Genomic DNA, 21,807 nt, shown 5'->3' with positions numbered 1-21,807 from the left:
GGCCCGGCCTGCCAGGGGCTTTCCCTACACAAGTGGAGTCCCAAGTTTGGGAAACACTGCCCTAGACAACTGGGTGGGGGAGGGAAGCCATGTGTTTGATATGTGGAATGTATAAGATTGAGATAATGTGATGTGTGGTCCACCAATGTGTGAGATTGCGAGCCAATACGTGGCATTCTTTTTGGGTAGTAATCAATATTCAAATGTTGGATGGAGAGTTATAAATTAGACTCTGCAACTTTTCAGTAAACTCCAATACAGTCCGGAGAGCAACTGTATTCTTAACACTTTTCACCTTCAAAGTGATTTACAAACACTAAATAATCAGAGTACATCAAGTCCCCTTCAACATTTTTAGGTCTGAAACAAGATGTTGCAATATATGAGCTAAACTATCAGGACAGCAATAAACTATAATCCAAGCCATTTATTAAAGGGGAGAATTAGCTTCTATAAATCAAACTACAGGGGAGTCGCATCTTACACTGGGGTTAGGTTCTGAAGTTAGCATGTAAGGCGAAAATCGCGTATAGTCAAACACTCGAGTGGAATGGCGGGCTGAATTGCCCGCACTACAGGTACAGTATTTAAATTGTTATTTTTCTCTTTTTTGTTTTGTTTTGCCACGCTCGTATAGTTAAAATCACGTAAGTTAAATGCGCCTATGATGCGACTCCACTGTATTGCTATCAGTGGGTCTCTAAAACAGTGGTTCTCATTTGTTTAGTAAAGCTAGTTTAATTAAATTAAAATTGACACTATTATTTGGCAATCAGAACATGCCATATTTCACAATTCAGGAATACTACACAAAAGAATGATGAAATGAAGAAGTGAATGGAGCAGAATTCTTTATTCAAAAATCCAATAGTGAATTACTTTTCTTTTTTGAAAACTAAATCTCAATTTACCTTTGAAACCTCCACGGCCCCGCCCACCTTGGCCTCGTGCACCACCTCCACGTCTTCGTCCATCTCCTCTGCGAAGGTAGTTGTCTCGTTCTTCTTCTGCTGGGGCTAATGACCAATCACTAAGCTCATCTCTGTGATCAGATTCTGTTTCAGAAGCATTTGATGCTTCAGAATTAGTTCCTAACAAGAGTTAAAAAAGATCATTGTCCATTTTCATTAATGGACTATTGTAGAAATATCAACCAACTAAACTGCAAAAAGCTTCCTTTTATGAGTGAATTTAAAATTCTTGCTCCACTATCAGTAGAACTTGGTTGACAGAAACAAAGCTCTTAGTTAGAGTTTATGTACCAATTTACCTAGGTAATATGAATGTCAACCTCAGAAGAAAATCTTTCAGTTCCCAGGGGCAAGTCATGTTCTATATTTACCCACCAGGCAAGGATAATTAAATTCAATTATCTTTAATGGTAAACTTATGAAGTTCAAAATTAAAGATCACACTCTGAACAGACAAAGCCAAATCTGAATACAGCACTCATTTTTATCAAAAGGTTTTTGGGGTCCCAATATTTTGTATGTTATATTCACAATACATAAAATATACTCCAGTGAAGTTCAGTTGCACATTGCAGTAGCCATATTAAAAGTGACCTTAAAATGTAGAACTTTGGAGAAGTACTAAAAACTAGCTCATTCACTTTTACCTGATATTGAACTGCTGAAGCTAGATTTTCAAAACTTGACGAAAAGCATATTACTGCTGAATAAAGACTCAAATTAGTGAATGGGTGGAAATTCCGTAAATACACTTCAATTTCTCCCTGCCAGGACATCCTCCATGTAAAATGAACTTGAATTCAGCTGGAGCTGATGAGTGCTCTGCACTTCTGAATATCAGACCATTTTTTTAGGTGTGGGTTTTAGGAGCCTACCTTTAGATTCCTATTTTTGAACTTCTTGGCCTATTAACCCCTGAATGGAGAAAGTAAAAAGAAGACAATGTGTGGTGGCCTGATGTGGGAAGCAGAAGTGGGTCAAGGACTAAAAAGGAGTTTCTTAATCAAGTTTGCTGTTATTTTTTCCAACCCCCAAACACTGACCGTCTTGTATCCTCCCAACCCAAAAAATAGTAAAAGAAACCCAAAGAACCTCCCACCCCAAAGCCTGAAAGGTATTATTAAATGAAACACAGTATATAATTTACTTCACTAGCATATTTATTCTTTGAACTGAAAAAAAAAAAGCACAAATCATCCAAAGTGAAAAGCTTGTAATTCTAAACACAATAGCAACATAAAGAGTACTGCTAGTTAAATCTTGGATAATATGCTTTTGTCAACTTATTTGCTTTTTTTCATTACCTAGCATAGTGGTTCTCAAACTTGGGCCTCTGCTTGGTTCAGGGAAAGCCTTGTTCCAGACCAACAGGGGCTGCAGGAAGCGGTGCGGGCCGAGGGATGTGCTGGCCGCCCTTCCCGCAGCCCCCACTGGCCTGGAGTGGCGAACCACAGCCAGTGGGAGTCGCGATCGGCCGACCCTGCAGACGCGACAGGTAAACAAACCGGCCCGGCCCGGCAGGTGCTTTCCCTGAATGAGCGGAGGCCCAAGTTTGAGAACCACTGACCTAGCATATTATGCAATTTTGACCAAACCATCTCAAATGTGCTAAGAACACACATGACTAATGCTTTGATGGCTGGACAAAAATGGAGGTCATTTAAAAAAAATTGAGAAAATTCTGAATTAAACTCTCCCATTTTCCATGACTGTACTTTCACTTTTCTACCATTTTGAGGCAAACTACCAGTCTTCTTCAAAAACAGACTCAGAGCAGAAATCTGGATCTTTGGATTCTAAATGCTACAAGGGAAGGAACAAACTCCAGATAGCTGTCCAGGTGCTATGTTCTGCCTCTCCCTGTTCTGTGTTCAATATAGGATCTCCATTTGCATTTAGAATCTGTAATACTGGCTAAGCAACTGTACAGTTCTACTAGAAAAGTGGTTATTACACACACACACACACACACACCCTATATTTATCTAGATAAAAATGATCTCTGACGTTATAGTTCTGTAATGAGAAAAGACGGTTACTCACCGTAGTAACTGTTGTTCTTCGAGATGTGTTGCTCCTATCCATTCCAGTTAGGTGTGCGCGCCGCGCGTGCACGGCATCTCGGAACTTTTTTACCCTAGCAACTCCGGCGGGCCGGCTGGGCGCCCCCTGGAGTGGCGCCGCTATGGCGCTAAATATATACCCCAGCCGGCCCGTCCGCTCCTCAGTTCCTTCTTGCCGGCTACTCCAACAGTGGGGAAGGAGGGCGGGTCTGGAATGGATAGGAGCAACACATCTCGAAGAACAACAGTTACTACGGTGAGTAACCGTCTTTTCTTCTTCGAGTGATTGCTCCTATGCATTCCAGTTAGGTGATTCCCAAGCCTTACCTAGGCGGTGGGGTCGGAGTGAGACGTGGCGGAGTGTAATACCGCGGAGCCGAAGGCTGCATCGTCTAGAGACTGTTGCACCAACGCGTAGTGGGAGATGAAGGTGTGGACCGAAGACCAGGTTGCCGCTCGACAGATGTCCTGGATGGGAACGTGGGCCAGGAAGGCAGCCGACGAGGCGTGCGCCCTCGTCGAGTGGGCGGTGAGGCGGCATGGTGGCACGCGAGCAAGCTCGTAGCAGGTCCGGATACATGCAGTGACCCAGGAGGAAATCCGTTGGGAGGATATCGGCTCGCCTTTCATGCGGTCAGCAACCGCTACGAACAGCTGGGGCGAACGCCGGAAGGGCTTCGTCCGCTCGATGTAGAAAGCAAGTGCTCTGCGGACGTCGAGGGTGTGCAGCTGTTGCTCCCGAGGCGAGGCATGCGGCTTCGGGAAGAACACCGGGAGGAAGATCTCCTGGTTGAGGTGGAAAGCTGACACTACCTTCGGGAGGAAGGCCGGATGAGGGCGAAGCTGCACCTTGTCCCCATGGAAGACGGTGTATGGTGGGCTAACCGTCAGAGCGCGGAGCTCAGAAACTCGTCTCGCTGATGTAATGGCGACGAGAAAGGCCGTCTTCCAGGAGAGGTAGAGCAGGGAGCACGTGGCTAAGGGCTCGAACGGAGGACCCATCAGCTTGGCCAACACGAGATTTAAATCCCAGGTCGGGGCAGGACGCCGCACCGCCGGGTACAAGCGGTCCAGGCCCTTGAGGAAGCGGGAAACCATCTGGTTCGAGAAGATGGACCGACCTTCCACGGATGGACGGAAGGCGGACACTGCCGCTAGGTGGACTCTCAAGGAGGAGACCGCAAGACCTTGCCCCTTAAGGTACCAGAGGCAGTCCAGGATGGTAGGGACCGGGACTACGAACGGATTGAGACCTCGTTGATCACACCAGAGAGCGAATCTCTTCCATTTCGCTAGGTAAGTGGAGCGAGTGGAAGGCTTTCTGCTCTCAAGCAGGACTTGCTGAACTGCTGCAGAACAGCCCCTCTCCGCGTGGGTCAACCATTCAGGTACCAAGCTGTAAGATGGAGGGACTGTAGGTTCGGATGGCGGAGTCTGCCGAAGTCCTGAGTGATGAGGTCCGGCCACAACGGAAGGGGGATGGGTTCCCGAACGGAGAGCTCGAGCAGCAGGGTGTACCAGTGCTGTCTCGGCCAGGCCGGCGCTACGAGTATGATATGGGCTCTGTCCCTCCGAAGCTTCAGGAGCACTCGGTGCACGAGCGGGAACGGAGGGAAGGCGTAGAGGAGGCGATCCGTCCAGGGGTAAAGGAAGGCGTCCGATAGGGAGCCCGGCGAGCGACCCTGATATGAGCAAAATAGGTGGCACTTCCTGTTCCCCCTGGAGGCAAATAGGTCTATTTGGGGAAACCCCCACCTCCGGAAGATTGTGTGGACGACATCTGGACGGAGGGACCACTCGTGGGAGAGGAATGACCTGCTGAGATGGTCGGCCAGCGTATTCTGCACTCCCGGAAGAAAGGACGCTTCCAGGTGAATGGAGTGGGTCACGCAGAAGTCCCACAGGAGCATCGCCTCCTTGCAGAGGAGGGAGGATCGGGCCCCACCCTGTTTGTTCACGTAGAACATTGCTGTTGTATTGTCCGTGAACACTGTTACACAGCGGCCTTGCAGGTGCATGCAGAAGGTGCGACAGGCCAGACGGATCGCTCGAAGCTCGCGGACATTGATGTGCAGGGCGAGCTCCTGGGGCGACCACAGGCCTTGGGTATGAACATCGCCTAGGTGAGCTCCCCAACCGAGCGCTGAGGCATCCGTGGTCAGAGTGACGGACGGGCGAGGAGGGTGGAACGGGACTCCGGCACACACAACCTCCGGGTCGAGCCACCAGCTGAGGGACTCGAGGGTCGCCCTGGTGACCGTGACCACCATGTCGATGGGGTCCCGATGTGGCCGGTACACCGACGCGAGCCAAGACTGGAACGGGCGGAGGTGGAGCCGCGCGTACGCGGTGACATATGTGCATGAAGCCATGTGGCCCAGGAGGCGGAGGCAGGAGCGCACTGTCGTGGTCGGGAAGGTGACGAGGTCCTGGATGATGGAGACCATCGTCTGGTGTCGAGCGCGAGGGAGACAGGCTCTGGCCACCGTGGAGTCGAAGACCGCTCCGATGAACTCCACTCGCTGTGTCGGAATCAAAGTGGACTTCTTGGCGTTGATGAGAAGACCGAGCTGCTGAAATAGAGACAGGATTTCTGTCATCTGGTCCATCACGAATTGTCGAGACTGACCTCGAACCAGCCAGTCGTCGAGATACGGGTAGACGTGTATCTGACGACGTCGGAGGGCTGCGGCAACTACCGCCATGCATTTGGTAAATACCCTCGGGGCGGTGGAGAGTCCGAATGGCAACACGGCGAACTGGTAGTGGGTGCTGTTGACCACAAACCGGAGGTACCGACGATGGGGAGGATAGATTGCGAAATGGAAGTAGGCGTCCTTCATGTCGAGGGCGGCAAACCAATCTCCCGGATCCAGAGAGGGAATGATGGTCCCCAAGGTGACCATGCGAAACTTGGGCTTGAGCAGGTACTTGTTCAGCTCGCGGAGGTCCAGGATAGGACGTAGCCCTCCTTTCGCTTTGGGGATGAGAAAATAACGGGAATAGAATCCCCTGCCCCGCCTGTCTTGAGGCACTGCTTCTATGGCACCCACGCTCAACAGAGTCTGAACCTCTTGTAAGAGGACTTGCTCGTGAGAGGGGTCCCTGAAGAGGGACAGGGAGGGTGGGTGGGAAGGTGGGGGCGAAACAAATTGCAGGCGGTATCCCGACTGGACCGTTTGAAGCACCCAGTTGTCTGTTGTTAATTGGGACCACGCCGAAAGGAAATGGGAAAGGCGGTTGTAAAATAACGGGGAAGGATCCGGTAGGGAGAGTGATGGGCCGTCCTCGAGCGTCCCATCAAAAGGCCTGCTTGGCCCCCTGAGGGGCCTTGGAAGCGGCCTGGCCCTGGTTGCAGCGGTTGCCGGAAGGACGACGGCGATTTTGGGTCGGTCGCCGGCTATTGTATGGCCGATATCGTTGCTGATAGACGGGCCGGGAGGGCTGCTGCCGGAAGGACCTGCGCTGCGTCGCCGGCGTGTGCATGCCGAGAGTACGGATTGCAATACGGCCGTCCTTCATGGTCTGGATCTGAGAATCCGTCTTCTCGGAAAAAAGACCCTTCGTGTCAAAGGGCAGGTCCTGCAGCGTGTATTGGACCTCCGGCGGCAGGGTGGAGGACTGCAGCCAGGCGATGCGCCTCATCGTCACGCCGGAGGCTAAGGTCCGAGCTCCGGAGTCCGCAGCGTCGAGGGCGGCCGTGATGGAGGACCTAGATGATCTCCTCCCCTCGTCCAACATCGCCACGAACTCTTGGCGGGAGGCTGTTGGCAGGAGCTCCGTAAATTTCGCCAGGGACGCCATGATGTCGAAGACGTACCTGGCGAGGAGGACCATCTGATTGGCGATATGCATCTGCAGACCGCCAGCGGAATAGACCTTACGGCCTAGCAGGTCAATCCGCCGCGCGTCCTTCGATTTGGGCGCAGGGGCAGGTTGGCCGTGCCTCTCCCTATCGTTGACTGATTGAACTACCAACGAGTCCGGGGTCGGGTGAGTATATAGATACTCATAGCCCGTGGGAGGGACAGAGTATTTGCGTTCAACCCCACGGGCCGTAGGAGGGACGGACGCAGGCGTCTGCCAGAGCATGGTGGCGTTCTTTTGAATTGTTCGCAAGAAAGGCAGTGCAACGCGCACTGTGACCTCTGCCCCCACTACATTCGTGATGGGGTCCTCGTCCTCCTGGACCTCCGCTATCGGTAGAGCCATAGCCGTCGCGACGCGGCGAAGGAGGTCCTGGTGCGCCTTCAAATCTATGGGCGGAGGCTCCTTCGCCGACGCTCCGGCCACCGCTTCGTCAGGCGAGGACGAGGAGGACAAGCCCTGGATGACCGCCAGATGATGGATCCGCTGTCTGTTCGTCAGGAGGGTCGGGCTGCGCGTGCCCCTGGGGTTCAGGCGGTATGGAACCCGCGCCTGGCGGCGAAGGGGCCGGTCGGCTGAGTGTCGCCTCTGGTATCCTGCGCTCGGACGCCAGGGGTCTTGGGGGGAAGGGCACCCCCTGAGCCTCATACTGGGCCCAGGGAACCCAGAAGCCCCACGGCTGTGCCCCTTGAGGATGTCCCTGCGGGGTCGGCGGCAGGTGTCCGTAGCCCTCTGTCCCGGAAGCGACCGACGCGGGGCGGGATGGCCATGGAGGTGCCGAGGCGCTGACGGAGTGCGCCGCGGAATGAGGCAGTCCGTCCCCGGATGGCAGTGAAGAGCGATGCTGTTCCGCTCGGTACCGAGATGGCGACCGGGAGCGACGTCCGTCACGGTGCCGGGAGCTCGACCGGTGCCGGGAGCTCGACCTGGACTGAGACCTGCGGTGCCGGGAGCGCCCGCGCGAGTCGCGGTGCCGGGAACGGTGCCGGGACGCCGACCTACGCTGGTGCCGACGTGATGGCGACCTGGACCTCGTGCGGCGCCGGGAGTACGACCGGTACCGCGATGATGAGCGGTACCAGGACTGCGACCGACGTTTCGACGGCGATCGGTACCGCGATGGCGAGCGGTGCCGGGATCGCGAGCGACGGGACGGAGATCTGCCAAAGGACCGGGAACGTGACCGGGACCGGGTGTGCCGTCCATGTCGCCTGTCCAGAGACGGTGGCCGGGTCATTCTGGCCGGCTTTCCCGCCGACACGACAGCCCGCACCGGCGGTGCCGGGGGCCGGAGGCTCGGTGCCTCTATGAGCTGAATCAGCTCCCTCGCCGAAGAGAATGTCTCCGGCGTCGACGGCAGCCGGGGCTCAACCACGGTCGGTACCGGGGAGCGTGGCGGCGCCGGACTCGACAGGCCTTGCGGCGCCGGAGTCAAAGGTCCGGTGCTCGACTTGTGCACGGGCACCGCGGGGACCGTAGGTGGCGCGACCGTTTTCGCCGAGTCCTCAGCTCGGGCCTGAGCAAGCGCCTTCGCCAGCTTAAGTTTCTTTGAAGGCGAAAGCGAACGGTGCCGGGACTTCGTATCCGCTTTCTGAGGCTGTGATGCCGCGGAGCCGGAGTGGCTCGGTGCCGCTGGTGCGCTCCGCACCGAGGAAGCTCGCGGCGCCGGCGCGGACGGTGCCGGGGGCTGGAGCGACGCTTCCATCAGGAGCTGCTTTAAGCGGATATCCCGCTCTTTCCGAGTTCGCGGTTTGAAGGTGGAACAGAGCGAACACTTATCTGTTCTATGTCCTTCGCCCAGGCAACGGAGACAGGCGTTGTGCGGGTCTCCGACAGGCATCGGCTTCTGGCACGATGCGCAGGGCTTAAAGCCCGGTGCTTTGGGCATGAGCCCGCACCGGGGGAGGCAAAGGGGGAAACCCCCCCTTTTACCTTATCTTACACTAACTATCTAACTAACAAACTGTAAAAACTAATCACTAAACTAACTATATACAAACAAGAAGCGAGAGCTAGGGTTGTGGAGGACGGAGAGCACTCCACAGTTCCAACTGGCCGTCACGGGCGGTAAGAAGGAACTGAGGAGCGGACGGGCCGGCTGGGGTATATATTTAGCGCCATAGCGGCGCCACTCCAGGGGGCGCCCAGCCGGCCCGCTGGAGTTGCTAGGGTAAAAAAGTTCCGAGATGCCGTGCATGCACGGCGCGCACACCTAACTGGAATGCATAGGAGCAATCACTCGAAGAAGAACAAGCCAAACTTCTTCAGAGACTACAAGCAGCAGCCACCAGCCTGGAATCTGTCTAATCACACTGAACTTTCTCTTCTGTTACATTTATAAATGTAGGTACCTATGCATTCAAGCACGTGTCACTGGGAAACTGGGACATCAATCCCTCTTTTTCAATCAACTAATTATGAGGCTGAAGATCTGGAATATCTTTTCTCTCAAGGGCTTTTAAAGAGCATGCTAAACTTCCATATACCAAAAGTTTGGAATGATTTCACCTCAGAATTTCTTATCTTTTTCATTTTCGGTTACTTGTCCAAGTAAACGGCAAGGACCTGTGTTATACTTTTACTTGCATTCTTGGAAGAATCTTCAGCTACCTGGAATAATATTCTGCAGTTTTCTTTTCAGATGAACGATCAATATTAAGTAGGAAAAAAGTTTTCCTTGTATGGATGGTTGTAGCTATCATAAGGTCATTTATCATGTTAACTAACCATTTGCACTAGTGCCAATGTTGATTCTTTTATTTATTTACCTCCTTTTATTTCTTCACTTGTATCTTATAATAGTGGACTTGTGAGCATATCAGTCTAGCATAGTATTAACCAGGGAAAAGTGCTTCAGTAATTGATTTTAAAAGTTAGTTCCGTGCTCCACTGAAGATGTTAGTATAAAAGAAGGCTGGAATGGTCTTATCAAGTTCAAGTCTTTACCTTTCAGTTGTTATGACATAATTACCAATTGATCTATGACATTTTCTGGATATGAAATGAACAGATTAATATCTTGTTCATTCAGAAGCAAAGAGCTGCTGGGAGATGTGACGTGAGCTTTAAGTATCATTGTAGTTCCACTTTGAAAATTACAGTTTTCCACTGAACAGACACGAGTTCCATTCAGTGACACATTTGATCGTAAACAATCTGAAGAAAACAATTTTCTGCACTTCTTGAGATAAGAATAAATTTGATACCTAATCTGATTAATATTTATATTATGGTAGTGCCTAAAGCCCAAAATGAGAACTGGAGTCTCATTATCCTGGGTGCTGTGCAAACACAAATACAAAGACAGTTCCTGCCCTGGAAAGTTTACAATCTAAAGGACACAGACAATTGAGAGGTTAGGGGTAAGAAAAACATATATAAGCAAATGAGCATGATGATTAATTACATAGTTTTGTTAATTACCTCTAAAATCTTAAAAGTTTACATTTTACTTTAGAAGGTTTCTGTTTTCAGTACTTCAGTTTATTTAATTGCTTCTTTTCTATTACTACCCTTCAACGTATTAAGATAGATAACAGATATACAACTTTGGTAATCACTGAACAATAACTACATGTTTTTTCCATGTAGGATATAGAACTGCCTTCCTATAATTAGTACTCTTGATGAATAACAATTTTAGTGTAATTTTACTAGCTCCACTATTAAGCCCTGGAAACATCCAGTGCTCAAGCACTATGTTTTACTAGATTACAATTTCAGAAAATTATGACAACAAAGTCATTGTCCAGACGACGAATCTTAAATTACAGACATACTGGTAGTTACTACCTGAAGCATAGCCTGGCCCACGTCTGCTGTGCCCTCTGTTTCTGTAGGGCCGACTACCTCGCCCAAGTCCTGGACCATCATCAGTCATATATCCTTTTTCCTTGTCAGAACGATTTGGTGGTGGTCTAGAAGTAGCTCCAATCTGTCGGAGCTGTTCATCGATTTGCAATCTTTCCAAACGTAGTTGGTCTACCTCCTATATAAAACGAACAATTTGTCAGATATAACTGCTATTCCAGGCCTGCACAACTCGTAAAGTGGCGAGGGCCACATTCCTCCAAAGAAAACAGCTGAGGGCCAAAACCTCCCGGCCCCGCAGAAACACCCCGCCCCAGGGCCGCCCAGCCCTGCGGAAACAAACCCTCCTTCCCCAGCGCCGCCCCACCAAAACAGCTGTGGGCCAAAAAGGAAGGTTGGGGGTGGGGAGGCGATACTTTATTTTAAATCAACCAGGGGCTCCCAGCTGAAGAGGTGGCTGGGAGCCCTCAGGGGCAAATTAAAGGGCCTGGGGCTCCGGTGGCTGGGGGAACCCGGCAGGGCCGGCTCTAGGTTTTTTGCTGCCCCAAGCAAAAAAAAGTTTGGCTGCCCCCTGTCCCAGCCCTGGGCTCCCCCCTGTACCCCTCTGCTGCCCCAGTCCTGGGCTCTCCCCACACCCACACCCCCTGCCACCCCAGCGCTGGGCTTCCCCCTTTCCTCCCCACCAGTGCCCTCCCCCACCCCACTGCTGCCCCAGCCCTGGGCTCCCCCCCACCAGTGCCTCCCACACCTCCACGGGGAGCCCAGAGCCCTTTAAATCCCAGCCGTGGCCAGAAGTCAAAGGGCTCTGGCCTGCCCGCAGCTGCGGGGAGCCCAGAGCCCTTTAAATCCCAGCCGCGGCCGGGAATCAATGGAAATGTATTAGAAATGTTTTCTAATTTTTGAAAGTGAACCACAGAGCAACATGCCATGAAAGAGGTGTGTATTTTTTGTTTATAAACTCTCTCCTGAGAAACAGAGATCAGTAACCTTCAAGTCAACGTACTAGAAATACGCTACTGTTGCAAAATTAGTTGTTGCTAGAGAAGTCTGTAAAAGGCTGCTGATTTTTCTTTCTGGTCCTAATTATTTCATATTTAAGTTTAAGAATCAAACAACCTGTTCAAAGGCGGAGGAAGTGAGGCACATGCTTCCTCTAGCTCAGTGGTTCTTATTTTTCCTATACCAGGCTCCAGAAATATGGGGAGGGCAAGGTAGTCACAACCAGAAACTCAGAAACCACTTAGATGATTTGAAGATGAGATTATGAATGCTGTTTATCTCCTCCTTGCAAAAGGTCAACAGAGAAAGTGCATTGGGAAAAGTTACCTTGGTTGAGTATCATTATCCCAAGAGTCCAAGAATCAGATAGGATACTTAACTGTTTCCCCAGACTTGTTCCTACCCACTTAAGAATCTTAAGTAAAACTTTACCATCTTTGGAAACATTAACAGTTAAGTCAGATGGCAGCTATGTAAATGTTATGGAATTAACATTTGCTCCCACACTCTCCTTTTGTGAAGCAACTAGCTGAGAGTTGCAGTCCTGGTGCACCTCTCCTCTGGTCACTGCCAGCCCTGCGTGCTCCTTGTGTTCTGCTGTGGAGTCTAGGCTATTGAGTAGGTATGTGGGCAGAAGTCTCTCCTCCCTCTAATTCCTTTGGTTCTTAAGAGAGTATGCCTTGTGCCGAGGTATTTCTTTTCATGTTCCACCATTCAAAAGGAAATAGTGAGGAGCACCAAAGAGAACAATTCAGTGATGATTCCTGCACAGGTCAAATCAATTTCATCCTCAACTATTAGCTCAGTTGTTTTATCAAACATTTGATTAATTAGCACAGCTTTCTAAAAAAAATTGTAATTTTGTCAAGTTTATGTAGAAGATATTGTTTCCCAATCCTCACTAATATAGTCTATTTGTTCCAAATATTTTACCCAGCACTCAACCTCAAAAAACGAGGACAACTGTCCCCTCCCTGGGTTGGCAGTCTGACACCTTAATAGCATGGTAGGACCTACTGGAGAATACACTCTGCTATATATATAGATATATGCATATATATATATATATATATAGATATATATATAGATATATCTATAGATATATAGATATAGAATAAACAATTTTAAAATCATCTTTACTAGATTTTTAAATCACCTTTACTAGGAACCCTAAAGGTTCAAGCACTTCAGACTCTTTTTAACTGTTAAATTTCCTTGTCAACTATCACAAAAGCTTTGAAGTAGTGTAATATAATTTTTCTCACCTTTAAATAATTTAGATGATAATCTAAAAGCACAGTTGCATTAGTGATGCTGTCCTTGGTTCCCACAAATACAAATGGTACCATTCCCTGAAAAGCAATTACATATTTTGTAAATCCTTACAAAGATATTTAGACAGATATTACAGTGATCCTAATATTATTAAATATTAAAGCATGACTACAAAATATATGAAGAACACCCTTCATAATGCGGATGCTCAAACTCAAAATTTCATAAACAATTGACCTATCACCTATATTAACAGCAGTAAAAATATAATTACTTACTTGTACCTATAGTAAACCTAGCCTTACAATATTCCACTCATCCAAGAATAGTAATTTTATCTTGGAAGGGAAAAGTAAATTCATATCTCATTTTGTACATTAACAGTCAAGTCATCACAATAAAGGTGGGCAAGTAAGTTCTGTAGCTGGATAAGTAAATTCTAGACTAAGTTACATTTAGGGAGTGTGCATCAAAGCCACATTTTAGATCATACTTTCTATGCCATGTTAAAAAATCAATTAACAAAACTTTTCAGCCATCTTATCTTCCCTCAAACTCAACGTAAACCATGTTTTTCCATACAGTACCAGCTTCTAGGTGCCAGGTTCTTTTAATCTACAACCTCAGGAAATAAACCATTTAAGCACTTTAAAACATAAGGCCAATCAATCTGTGCATAAAATAGCACTTGTTTCTCCTGGATCCTATAAAGTAATTTGTAAAAGGCAAACAAATTAAAAATTCTTCATTCAGGTGAAGTTAGGACTGCAGGCACACCACTTTTCAAAAACACAAATAGTTTAAACAATCATTTGTTAGAAGCCTAGGAAATTGACCGTTTAAACAATTAGAGTTAGAAAGTAATGTGAATAAAAACCTCCCCCCCTGTGTTGTAATGGTATGGGTTCTATGGCACCTAATAGTACAAGGTGGTTTATTTCCTGTTGTAACAGGTGCTCGTGAGAGGGGTCCCTGACGAGGGACAGGGAAGGAGAATGGATAAGTGGGAGAGAAATAAAGGGATGGAGTAGCCCTTCTGGATAATCTCTAAAACCCATTCGTCTGTTGCGATGGTGACAGACAGTCTCCGAACGAGAGGGACAGTTTCTGGTTCCAGAGTCGGAGTGTGGAAGTCTCGTGCCCTCGACCATACCTTCAAAATGACTGTTTAGATATGGATTGTTGAAACGTTGAAGGCTGATCTTGGCTCTGTATATTTGGCCAGCAGGGCAGCACAGCTGGCTGTATGGAACTGAAGTGTAGCTGAGGAATAGGCTTTCTGCCTGAAAAGGTCTAGCCTTTTCCAATCCTTATCACATGGGGTCATTCAGGACTGGTGTTTCCCCCTTTGATTGACTGCCTCCACCACTAAGGAGTTTGGTGCGGGATATGTGAATGAAAATTCCTTTTGCTGGCACATAATATTTTTTTGTCAGATCTCTTACACGAGGGTGGTGCAGTAGCTGGATTCTGCCAAAGGATTTTTGCATGTTTCATAATAGCATCATTTATAAGCAGGGCTGTCTTTGTTGATGGGTTGGGCTTCTGGTAGCTGTGCCAACAAAAGGTCTAGGGATTCAGCAACACTTTTGAAGAGGTCCTAAAAGGATTTGTAATCATCCCCCATAGTAGGGGGTCGTGGTATTATGCTTTTGTCTGGTGACGAAGGTGAGAAGTGAGTAGGCAGTGAAGTGTTAGGTTCAGCTGTGTCCTCAGTGTCTTCCTCTTGTGTTTCCAAGGGTGCCGGGACAGTTGGTGAAGGGGACCAGGCTGTTCTGGACTGAGGCAGGCCAGGGGGCCTGTGGTTTGGGGCCCTATACACTGCCCATGGATTCCAGTATGACGAGTTAGGTGGGAATGGTATGGGGGGAGGTGCCCATGCGTGATCATATCATTCTTGTATATCTGCAGCTGACTGGTGATGAGATGGACATGGCTTTGGCGAGGAGTGTGTATTGCTGCATCATCATCTTCTTCCACATCACTGGAGATAGGAGGGGCTGATCTGCAGGGAGTAGTCAGCTGGCTTGGTAACAATCTGGATGGGGTACCCTCGGTGCTGAGTAGATGAGACTCAGGTGTTGAGGTCACCATCAGGTCCACATGCCTCATGAATTGCTGTGGTACAGTAAGGCTCAGTGCTGGAAATGGCATAGTGGACGGCCTAGGAGAATGAGCTGAAGCTACTGGTGCTGAGGATTTATAGCTGTGCAGCATAGGTACAGCAGGTGGCGCCACTGTACTGCTTGGTGCCAAGATCTTCTTTGGCTCCGTGGGTGCCAGGTTGGAAGGTTTCACTTCAGTACATGAACCTCCATTAGGGTCTTTAGCTCATTGGGAACTCTTGGTGCTGGACGTTCCTGGTGCCTCGTGGTCTGACGCTCTCGGTGCCATCGGTACCGGGGCAGATCATTCAGTAGAAGAGCACTTTCTTTTGGGTGACTCTCAGTGCAGGGATATCTGCAACCACTTTTTTGTAGCCTTTCTAGGAGTAGGCTCCTTGGCAGTTGTTGTTGGAGCAGAGCCCATAAGAGGCGACTGTTGGCCAGGGGTTGACCTGGACTCGGGGTCGGAGGTTGGCCTGAGGGATTTCTCCATCATGAGTAGCTTCAGTTGGAGATTCCAGGCTTTTCTTGTCTTGGTTGTCAGCTTTCTGCAATGTGGGCACTCTTGAGTAATGTGTGTCTCGCCGAAGCAGAGCACACTGAGCATGGCCGTCAGAAACTAGTATGGAGAGTCTGCAAGTCAAGCAGCGATTACAACCAGGTGAGCCTGGCCTGCCTGAGTCGGTCTCTTAGAGGAAAAAATGGGGTAAACCCCGTTTGAGGCTAAGGCTGTATGCCTGCTGGAGAGACCGGGGAAATAGAAGGGGAAAATTCCCCCCCCCCAAATGAAATTAGAGTAGGGCAAGGGGATAGGGAAGCTAACTACAACTAAACTAACATTACCACTATGAATTATCTATTATAATTTTTTTCTGAAGTAGGAGAGGGTGCTGCTGATCGCTGCGACTCAAGCCAAAGGCGGTAGAGAAAGAACTGGGGGGTGGTTGGCTGCACACGGTTATGTAACTGCTTGCCACGTGTGAGATGGCTACGGCATGTGCACAGCCCAACCGGGCCCTGCTACCACAAATGTCCGATTACGAGCGCAGGTAGTCAAGACACCTAAATGGAGCACCCACACGGACACTCCTCAAAGAACAAGAGATATTCACGGGGAGGTAGTATGCTATTTATCTAAACAAAAGTATTCTTTTTCACGTGGAATGTGTGTAACAAAGAAGTACGAAGCTGGCACACCAAGTCTGATTAAAATAAAATGATTCTAATTTTGGTGGTCACTGTTAAATTGAAGTTATGATTAGATAAAGTAACTGGAGATTACAATTTTCTCATCACATCACCGGGGGCAGAGTTAAGACTAAGTACATTATCTGTGAATTCTCTTTTCATACGTTTAGGTTTCTTGTAAATTTCGTTTTAGCTATGGATGCATGAGTGTACACATTTTATGCAGGAGATAGACAGAAGACGTGAGAATCCCTCTTCTCACTCCCAGGCTCTCTGCAAAATGCCGGAAGGGAAACATTCTGACTTTTTCTGCTTTCCAACCTTGTATTTGGAGGCACTGATGAAATAATTCATAGGCTTCTGATAAACCATAGCAAGGCTAATAAAAATCTTAACTTAAATAAAATAAAGTGACAAGTAATCTTTGGTGCCGTGTGCTAGAACTTAGCTGAGATATTTTCTTCTATGGGCCACGGACCCTCAGCTATAAAAAAAAAAAATCTTTTCTTTGGAATAGAATTAATAATCTGATTCTGTCCTTAGTAATATATAGATGAAGATTGCCAGTCTGGAGCACATAACCCAGTAAGTACTCACAGTTTGTGCCAGCACCAGTGGGCCTATTGTGAAAAAACTGCTGAATTAAGTTCAATACCTTACACATATTTGAAGGATAGACAACCCACACAGAGGTTGTTACTGTAACTGAGTCATTCCCTTCTACGGCAGACAAGAAAGGTGTCTAGTTGCAGTTGTTAGACACATACCGCTATAATAAAGGGTTACCTTTTTGCAGGAGTGTCATCTCTCCCAGAAATCCAAATAAAAACTTGAAGAGACTCCACCATCACAAAAACTTTAGCTGATTGAAGTCATGAAGACAGGCCTCAAGACCAACGGCTTGTAATGTAAATACTAGCATGGGTAGAATCAGTGCAGAATCCCAGAGCATTCACAAGGAATTTAAACAGTGGCAACTACTCACTTGTGAAGAACCACCCTAAAAGATTACTCAGGACATAAAAGCAAGCTATGAAGCTTGTTTAATATCCCCCATGGTTACTGAAAATGAGTAATTTCCAAAGAATTTAAGGGTGGTTTCAGTTCAAATACTCCTGATTTAGGGAGATGGGTTTCCAGGGGAGTCACCTGGATAGGTGAATAGGTAGATAAATAATAGGTGAAACAAAGCTCAGCAATTAGAAAGCCTTAAAAACCAAAGCTAATGCCTGCATGCTGTGTGTGTGTTATCACTGATAGGTTGGAAGGAGAGGCAAATTCATACATAATCTGTCATTGGTTTTATCAGTTTGGTAACTACTTTTAACTTACATGCCCACCACATCAGATGGGTAAATTTATTTAAATCCAAATAATTAAGAACAAAACTAATAAATTTAATTTGTTATCCTTATTACACCTATGCTCTGATCTAATACCATCCTCAGAAATCCTCAAATCACAAAAACAGATGATTCAACTTGACTCTCAGTATCTAGAATATTTTCAAGTCTGATTACATTTAACTCTCAAATTGAGAAAGGGTAATTAATTTATACTGCACTGCCATTCTGGTTGCCCAGTAGTTGATACTACATAGTAAAACATAATAATTGACTTAAAATTGCGTTAAAGATAATAAAAACTGCCAGTTGTGGGTTTCAGCAGTGAATCTCTCCACCTATACTGGCCTTTAACTTTTATTAAGTAGAAGAACTGGAATCCTTTAAAACTTCTGTTTCAACTGTGACATATGAAACTGTCACAACAGGAAGACAAGTATTTACTCACACAGGGTACCAGACCAATTGTAGTCTCTTAAATTGACTTCAATTTTTTTTTTAAATTAACCGAACCTTGCTTCTGTATTCTACGAAGAAACTCCACACCCTATCTTTGACATCACTGAAGGATTCTGCAGCAGGTAGACTTAAACTTACATTATTTTGTCCCGGTATTTTAGGGAGGACTACAAACTGTATGTAATCATATACCATGTATGTACTACAATAAGACACCTACAACATCACTACTTCAAAACAAGACCTGTGGCTCTTGTTTATATAATCATAGGAGTTATGAAATGTCATGTAATTTGTGAACATCGTTTTGGAATCACTGTAAGAATGGGAACCCAAAATTGCTTTTAAAAGTTTTAAAAATGAACGGAAATGCTACCTTACAAAATATAAATAAAAGCTATGGTATCCACAATCTAATCAAGTATGCATTAGGCTACATTACAAACACAGTTTAAAAACGAGAGCTTAGAAGATTAAATGATTCTTACCTGCCTAGATTTGATCTCAGGTTTCTGTGTTTCCCCTGTTACAGTTGATGACACAACTAACACCTAAAGCAGTGTAAGGAATGCAAGTGTTAGTGATGTCGTTATCTATAAACAGGAGATACACAGAACTCTGAACTCATGACTTGGCAGGTAAAAGCCTTTCAATTCACTTTTAACAGCTGTATTTTGGATTTGAAAATCATATGCAAATAAGCTTTTACAAGCTAAAAATGTACTGATGTACTAAATCTGGTCATAGCTACTCTTTTGCTTGAATTTTGCAATGGGACTTTATTTTTATATTTTATGCATCACCCACACAGTAATGCCATTAAAGTTAAGGATGGAATTTTAGCTTGGAATAAAATATTGACCATTTTTACTCATCCAAACAGTCCAAAACTTCACACTGTAAGAAGATTTTGTAACCAGAAGTAAAATGTGAAATATATAAAAATTAAAATTACAAGTGGAACTTTTAATTCTAAATGCTGCAGGCGGCTATCTTGGGTTGCAGTCAGATGAAAAACTGATACTGCATTTAAATATTTTCATTCCATTAAATAATTGTTCAAGTACTATTAAAAGCAGGTTAGAAATGGGGCTACTGCTTCTTCCGTAACAATTTTGCTGTGCTACTGTCAGAACTGGCTCAACTTTTCAGCAAGAATGTTCTAATTTAAAAAAAACAAAAAACATTTCACATTTTATTCTTAGTAGTAAAGGTTCCTTACTTGGTAAAATTTTAGATGCTAGATAAATAAATGAGGGTTTAATTTTTTTTTTTAATTAACTATGCTTTTACTTTTGAAATTTGGGATGAAATCTTCATATTTTTTAAATATGGGTATTTTTGTGGTATGAATTTCCTTTGCCTGCCACCCTCCTCTTCCCCAAAAGTCCAATTTGCAAGTTATGTGGTTCAAGGCTTCATTGAGACCCGGTATCAGGTCAAAAGTATGTTTTAAATGTAAACAGAGTTTTATGCATTCTTCTTATAGCAGATCTGGCATACACCACTATACCAACTGTCCAAACATTTTTTAAAAATACAGATTAATACATACCCTAGCTATTGTGAGCTCATAATCTAATACCTGCAGCAAGGGATTTATAATGAAAGTGCAACCAGACTTAACTAATGCATCAAAAATATTAATATAAAAATGAGAATTGTGAAGAAGTTCAAGATAACAAATTTAAAGCAAATTACTGAGTGTGAAAATAAGTTTATATGTATATTTCTGGGATGTCATTACACTGTGAAACCAGTATTAATGCTTCTAACAGAAATAAAAAATGATTTTAAAAAGGTGAATTTATACATCAACTTAAAAGACTTGGACAGAGGGCTACCAATAGTGATACATCATAAAAACCTGCGCCAATATGTAAAAATTTCCCTTTTAACTCCAGTGAGGAAAAATAAGCCCCATCAGAAGAAGAAAAAACCCACCAAATTAATTGTACTCTCTTACCACCAAGAACTTATTTTACTGCTGGATATAGTAACATCACCACCAATTAACACAGACAGAACACATTTACTATAAACATACCTCTTCTTGTGGAATATTTTTATCATTTTCAGCTTCAATTCTTACTCTCACAACACCCGATTTGTCCACTATCTCCTGAATCAGTTTTCCATTTTTTCCTATTACTTTTCCTACAGAAAGAATAAACAGAACATTCTACCTTTAGGCTTCTTCCCCAAAATCTGAAAATATTACTATACAGTAGTTTAGTAGTAGAATTCAATAACAATACAAAGGACTTGCTAACACTGACCTAACAGTTTATAACCAAGATTTAGTCAATGAGCCATGCACTAAAATGTCTATGTAACCTAAGAAGGTATACATTTTGGTAACCACTTGAAAGCAGCCATATCATCCTATAGGTAAATAGTATTTAATTAAGCAAGTTTAAAATATTTAGATAGGAGTATCTGACAAACAGAAAAATTAGGAAAACTGAGAACAAAGGAAATTCAATCACAAAAAAACTAAATGTGTAATATGAATATTTAGTCTTAATGCTACATATCTTAGTCAAAATGAAAGTTCACGCTGTTTTACATTCTCATTCTTCTTGCTTTTGTAGACTTCATTTAAAAATTTAAAATTGCATACAAATATATTCTGGGCCTGAATACAAATTTTCTCCTTTTACAGTACTACAAGTTTACCAATGACAAAAGTGGTTAAACAACAAATTTGCTTTGCTCTTTGCATTTGCTAGGTCTTCAAAATTTCAGTATTACGTTATATTTTTTGATATCAGAGAACAAGTTCAGATGGCAAGACCGATGAAATCCTCAGAAGCAAGTTTTGTTTTGATATATATGTTTGGCAAGATATTTCTGTTATCAGAAAGTATATTTTTAAAAGACAGTTGGAAAGAATTATTCAGAATTAGTCTTACACAAAAGCTTTATAACCAAAAATGTGTATCTCAAATATACTGGAGGAACAGAAATTTATCCAAGGAAACAGAAGTTTTAATTTGAGAACACTTAAAGCTAATTAAAAAACAAACAATGGAAAAAATCACTTAATGCTGCTCTTATAACTAAAAGAGGAAACTAGATATTCAAAGGCAGGCTAGTGATGCGGTTTTATAAAAGTAATTAACAAGTTACCTATTGTTAGCCAGAATATTTAAAAAATTAATTAAAAAAAGATTAATGCAAATGAGATAGCGTGTATAACAAACAAAGAAGATGAGCACCTTTATTATAAAACAGCCTAAGAATTTAAATCTGTTTGTTAAGTACATTCAATACATGAGTTTTAAAAATAAGGGCAAAAAATATTCAATCCAAGACAACTATTTATTTGTATTGCTGGTCTGATTTTATCCTGCAAGAACAAATTGATTAAAACCCACTTTTAATCACACAGGACACGGTTCATATCTGACAACATAATGGAAGTTTTGCTAATATTTTCTTAAATTCCTAGATATTAATGAGGGCCAGGTTTTTACATTACATGCAAGTTTTACATAAATTTTTATTTTAATTTGGCCCAAGTATTACTTATAAGTAATGATAATTTTAGGCCGATTTTCATATTTTCCATTTTAATTTGAAAATATTCAGAGAAAGCTTGACACAAGTATAGCCAATTTGTTCTTCTTGACCATGATGATTGCTCTAGGCCCATTACCAGCAAAGTTCAGTCAAAATCTTCTTTTGAATACTTTAATAATTTATTTCATCTGTTGTAAATGTT

General features: G+C 45.0%; 1 protein-coding gene and 1 long non-coding RNA gene across 5 annotated transcripts in view; one reads left to right on the top strand and one right to left on the bottom strand.

The window, feature by feature from the left end:
* FMR1 (FMRP translational regulator 1) overlaps window positions 1-21,807 on the bottom strand; it is a 54,522-nt gene that overhangs the window by 9,496 nt on the left and 23,219 nt on the right. For 2 of the 3 annotated variants that reach the window (XM_045030379.1, XM_045030377.1), the window contains exons 10-14: window positions 20,128-20,237; window positions 18,569-18,631; window positions 12,976-13,062; window positions 10,694-10,889; window positions 912-1,091 (exon numbers count right to left, since the gene is read on the bottom strand). In XM_045030379.1, the coding sequence (XP_044886314.1) occupies window positions 912-1,091; window positions 10,694-10,889; window positions 12,976-13,062; window positions 18,569-18,631; window positions 20,128-20,237 (636 nt within the window). The remainder of the gene's footprint in view (window positions 1-911; window positions 1,092-10,693; window positions 10,890-12,975; window positions 13,063-18,568; window positions 18,632-20,127; window positions 20,238-21,807) is intronic. The other variant, XM_045030378.1, reaches the window with a different exon arrangement.
* LOC123377451 overlaps window positions 1-21,807 on the top strand; it is a 51,475-nt gene that overhangs the window by 12,383 nt on the left and 17,285 nt on the right. The window contains exon 2 of one of the 2 annotated variants that reach the window (XR_006582213.1): window positions 12,648-12,716. The exons of the other annotated variant lie outside the window; for it this stretch is intronic. This is a non-coding gene — a long non-coding RNA (uncharacterized LOC123377451). The remainder of the gene's footprint in view (window positions 1-12,647; window positions 12,717-21,807) is intronic. 2 annotated transcript variants of the gene reach the window in all.

Source organism: Mauremys mutica, chromosome 9 (genome assembly GCF_020497125.1).
Source record: "Mauremys mutica isolate MM-2020 ecotype Southern chromosome 9, ASM2049712v1, whole genome shotgun sequence".
In the NCBI taxonomy this organism is placed as follows: Eukaryota; Metazoa; Chordata; order Testudines; family Geoemydidae; genus Mauremys; species Mauremys mutica.
The sequence above is the reverse complement of the archived record's forward strand: the minus strand, read 5'-3'. Positions and strand labels throughout refer to the sequence as shown.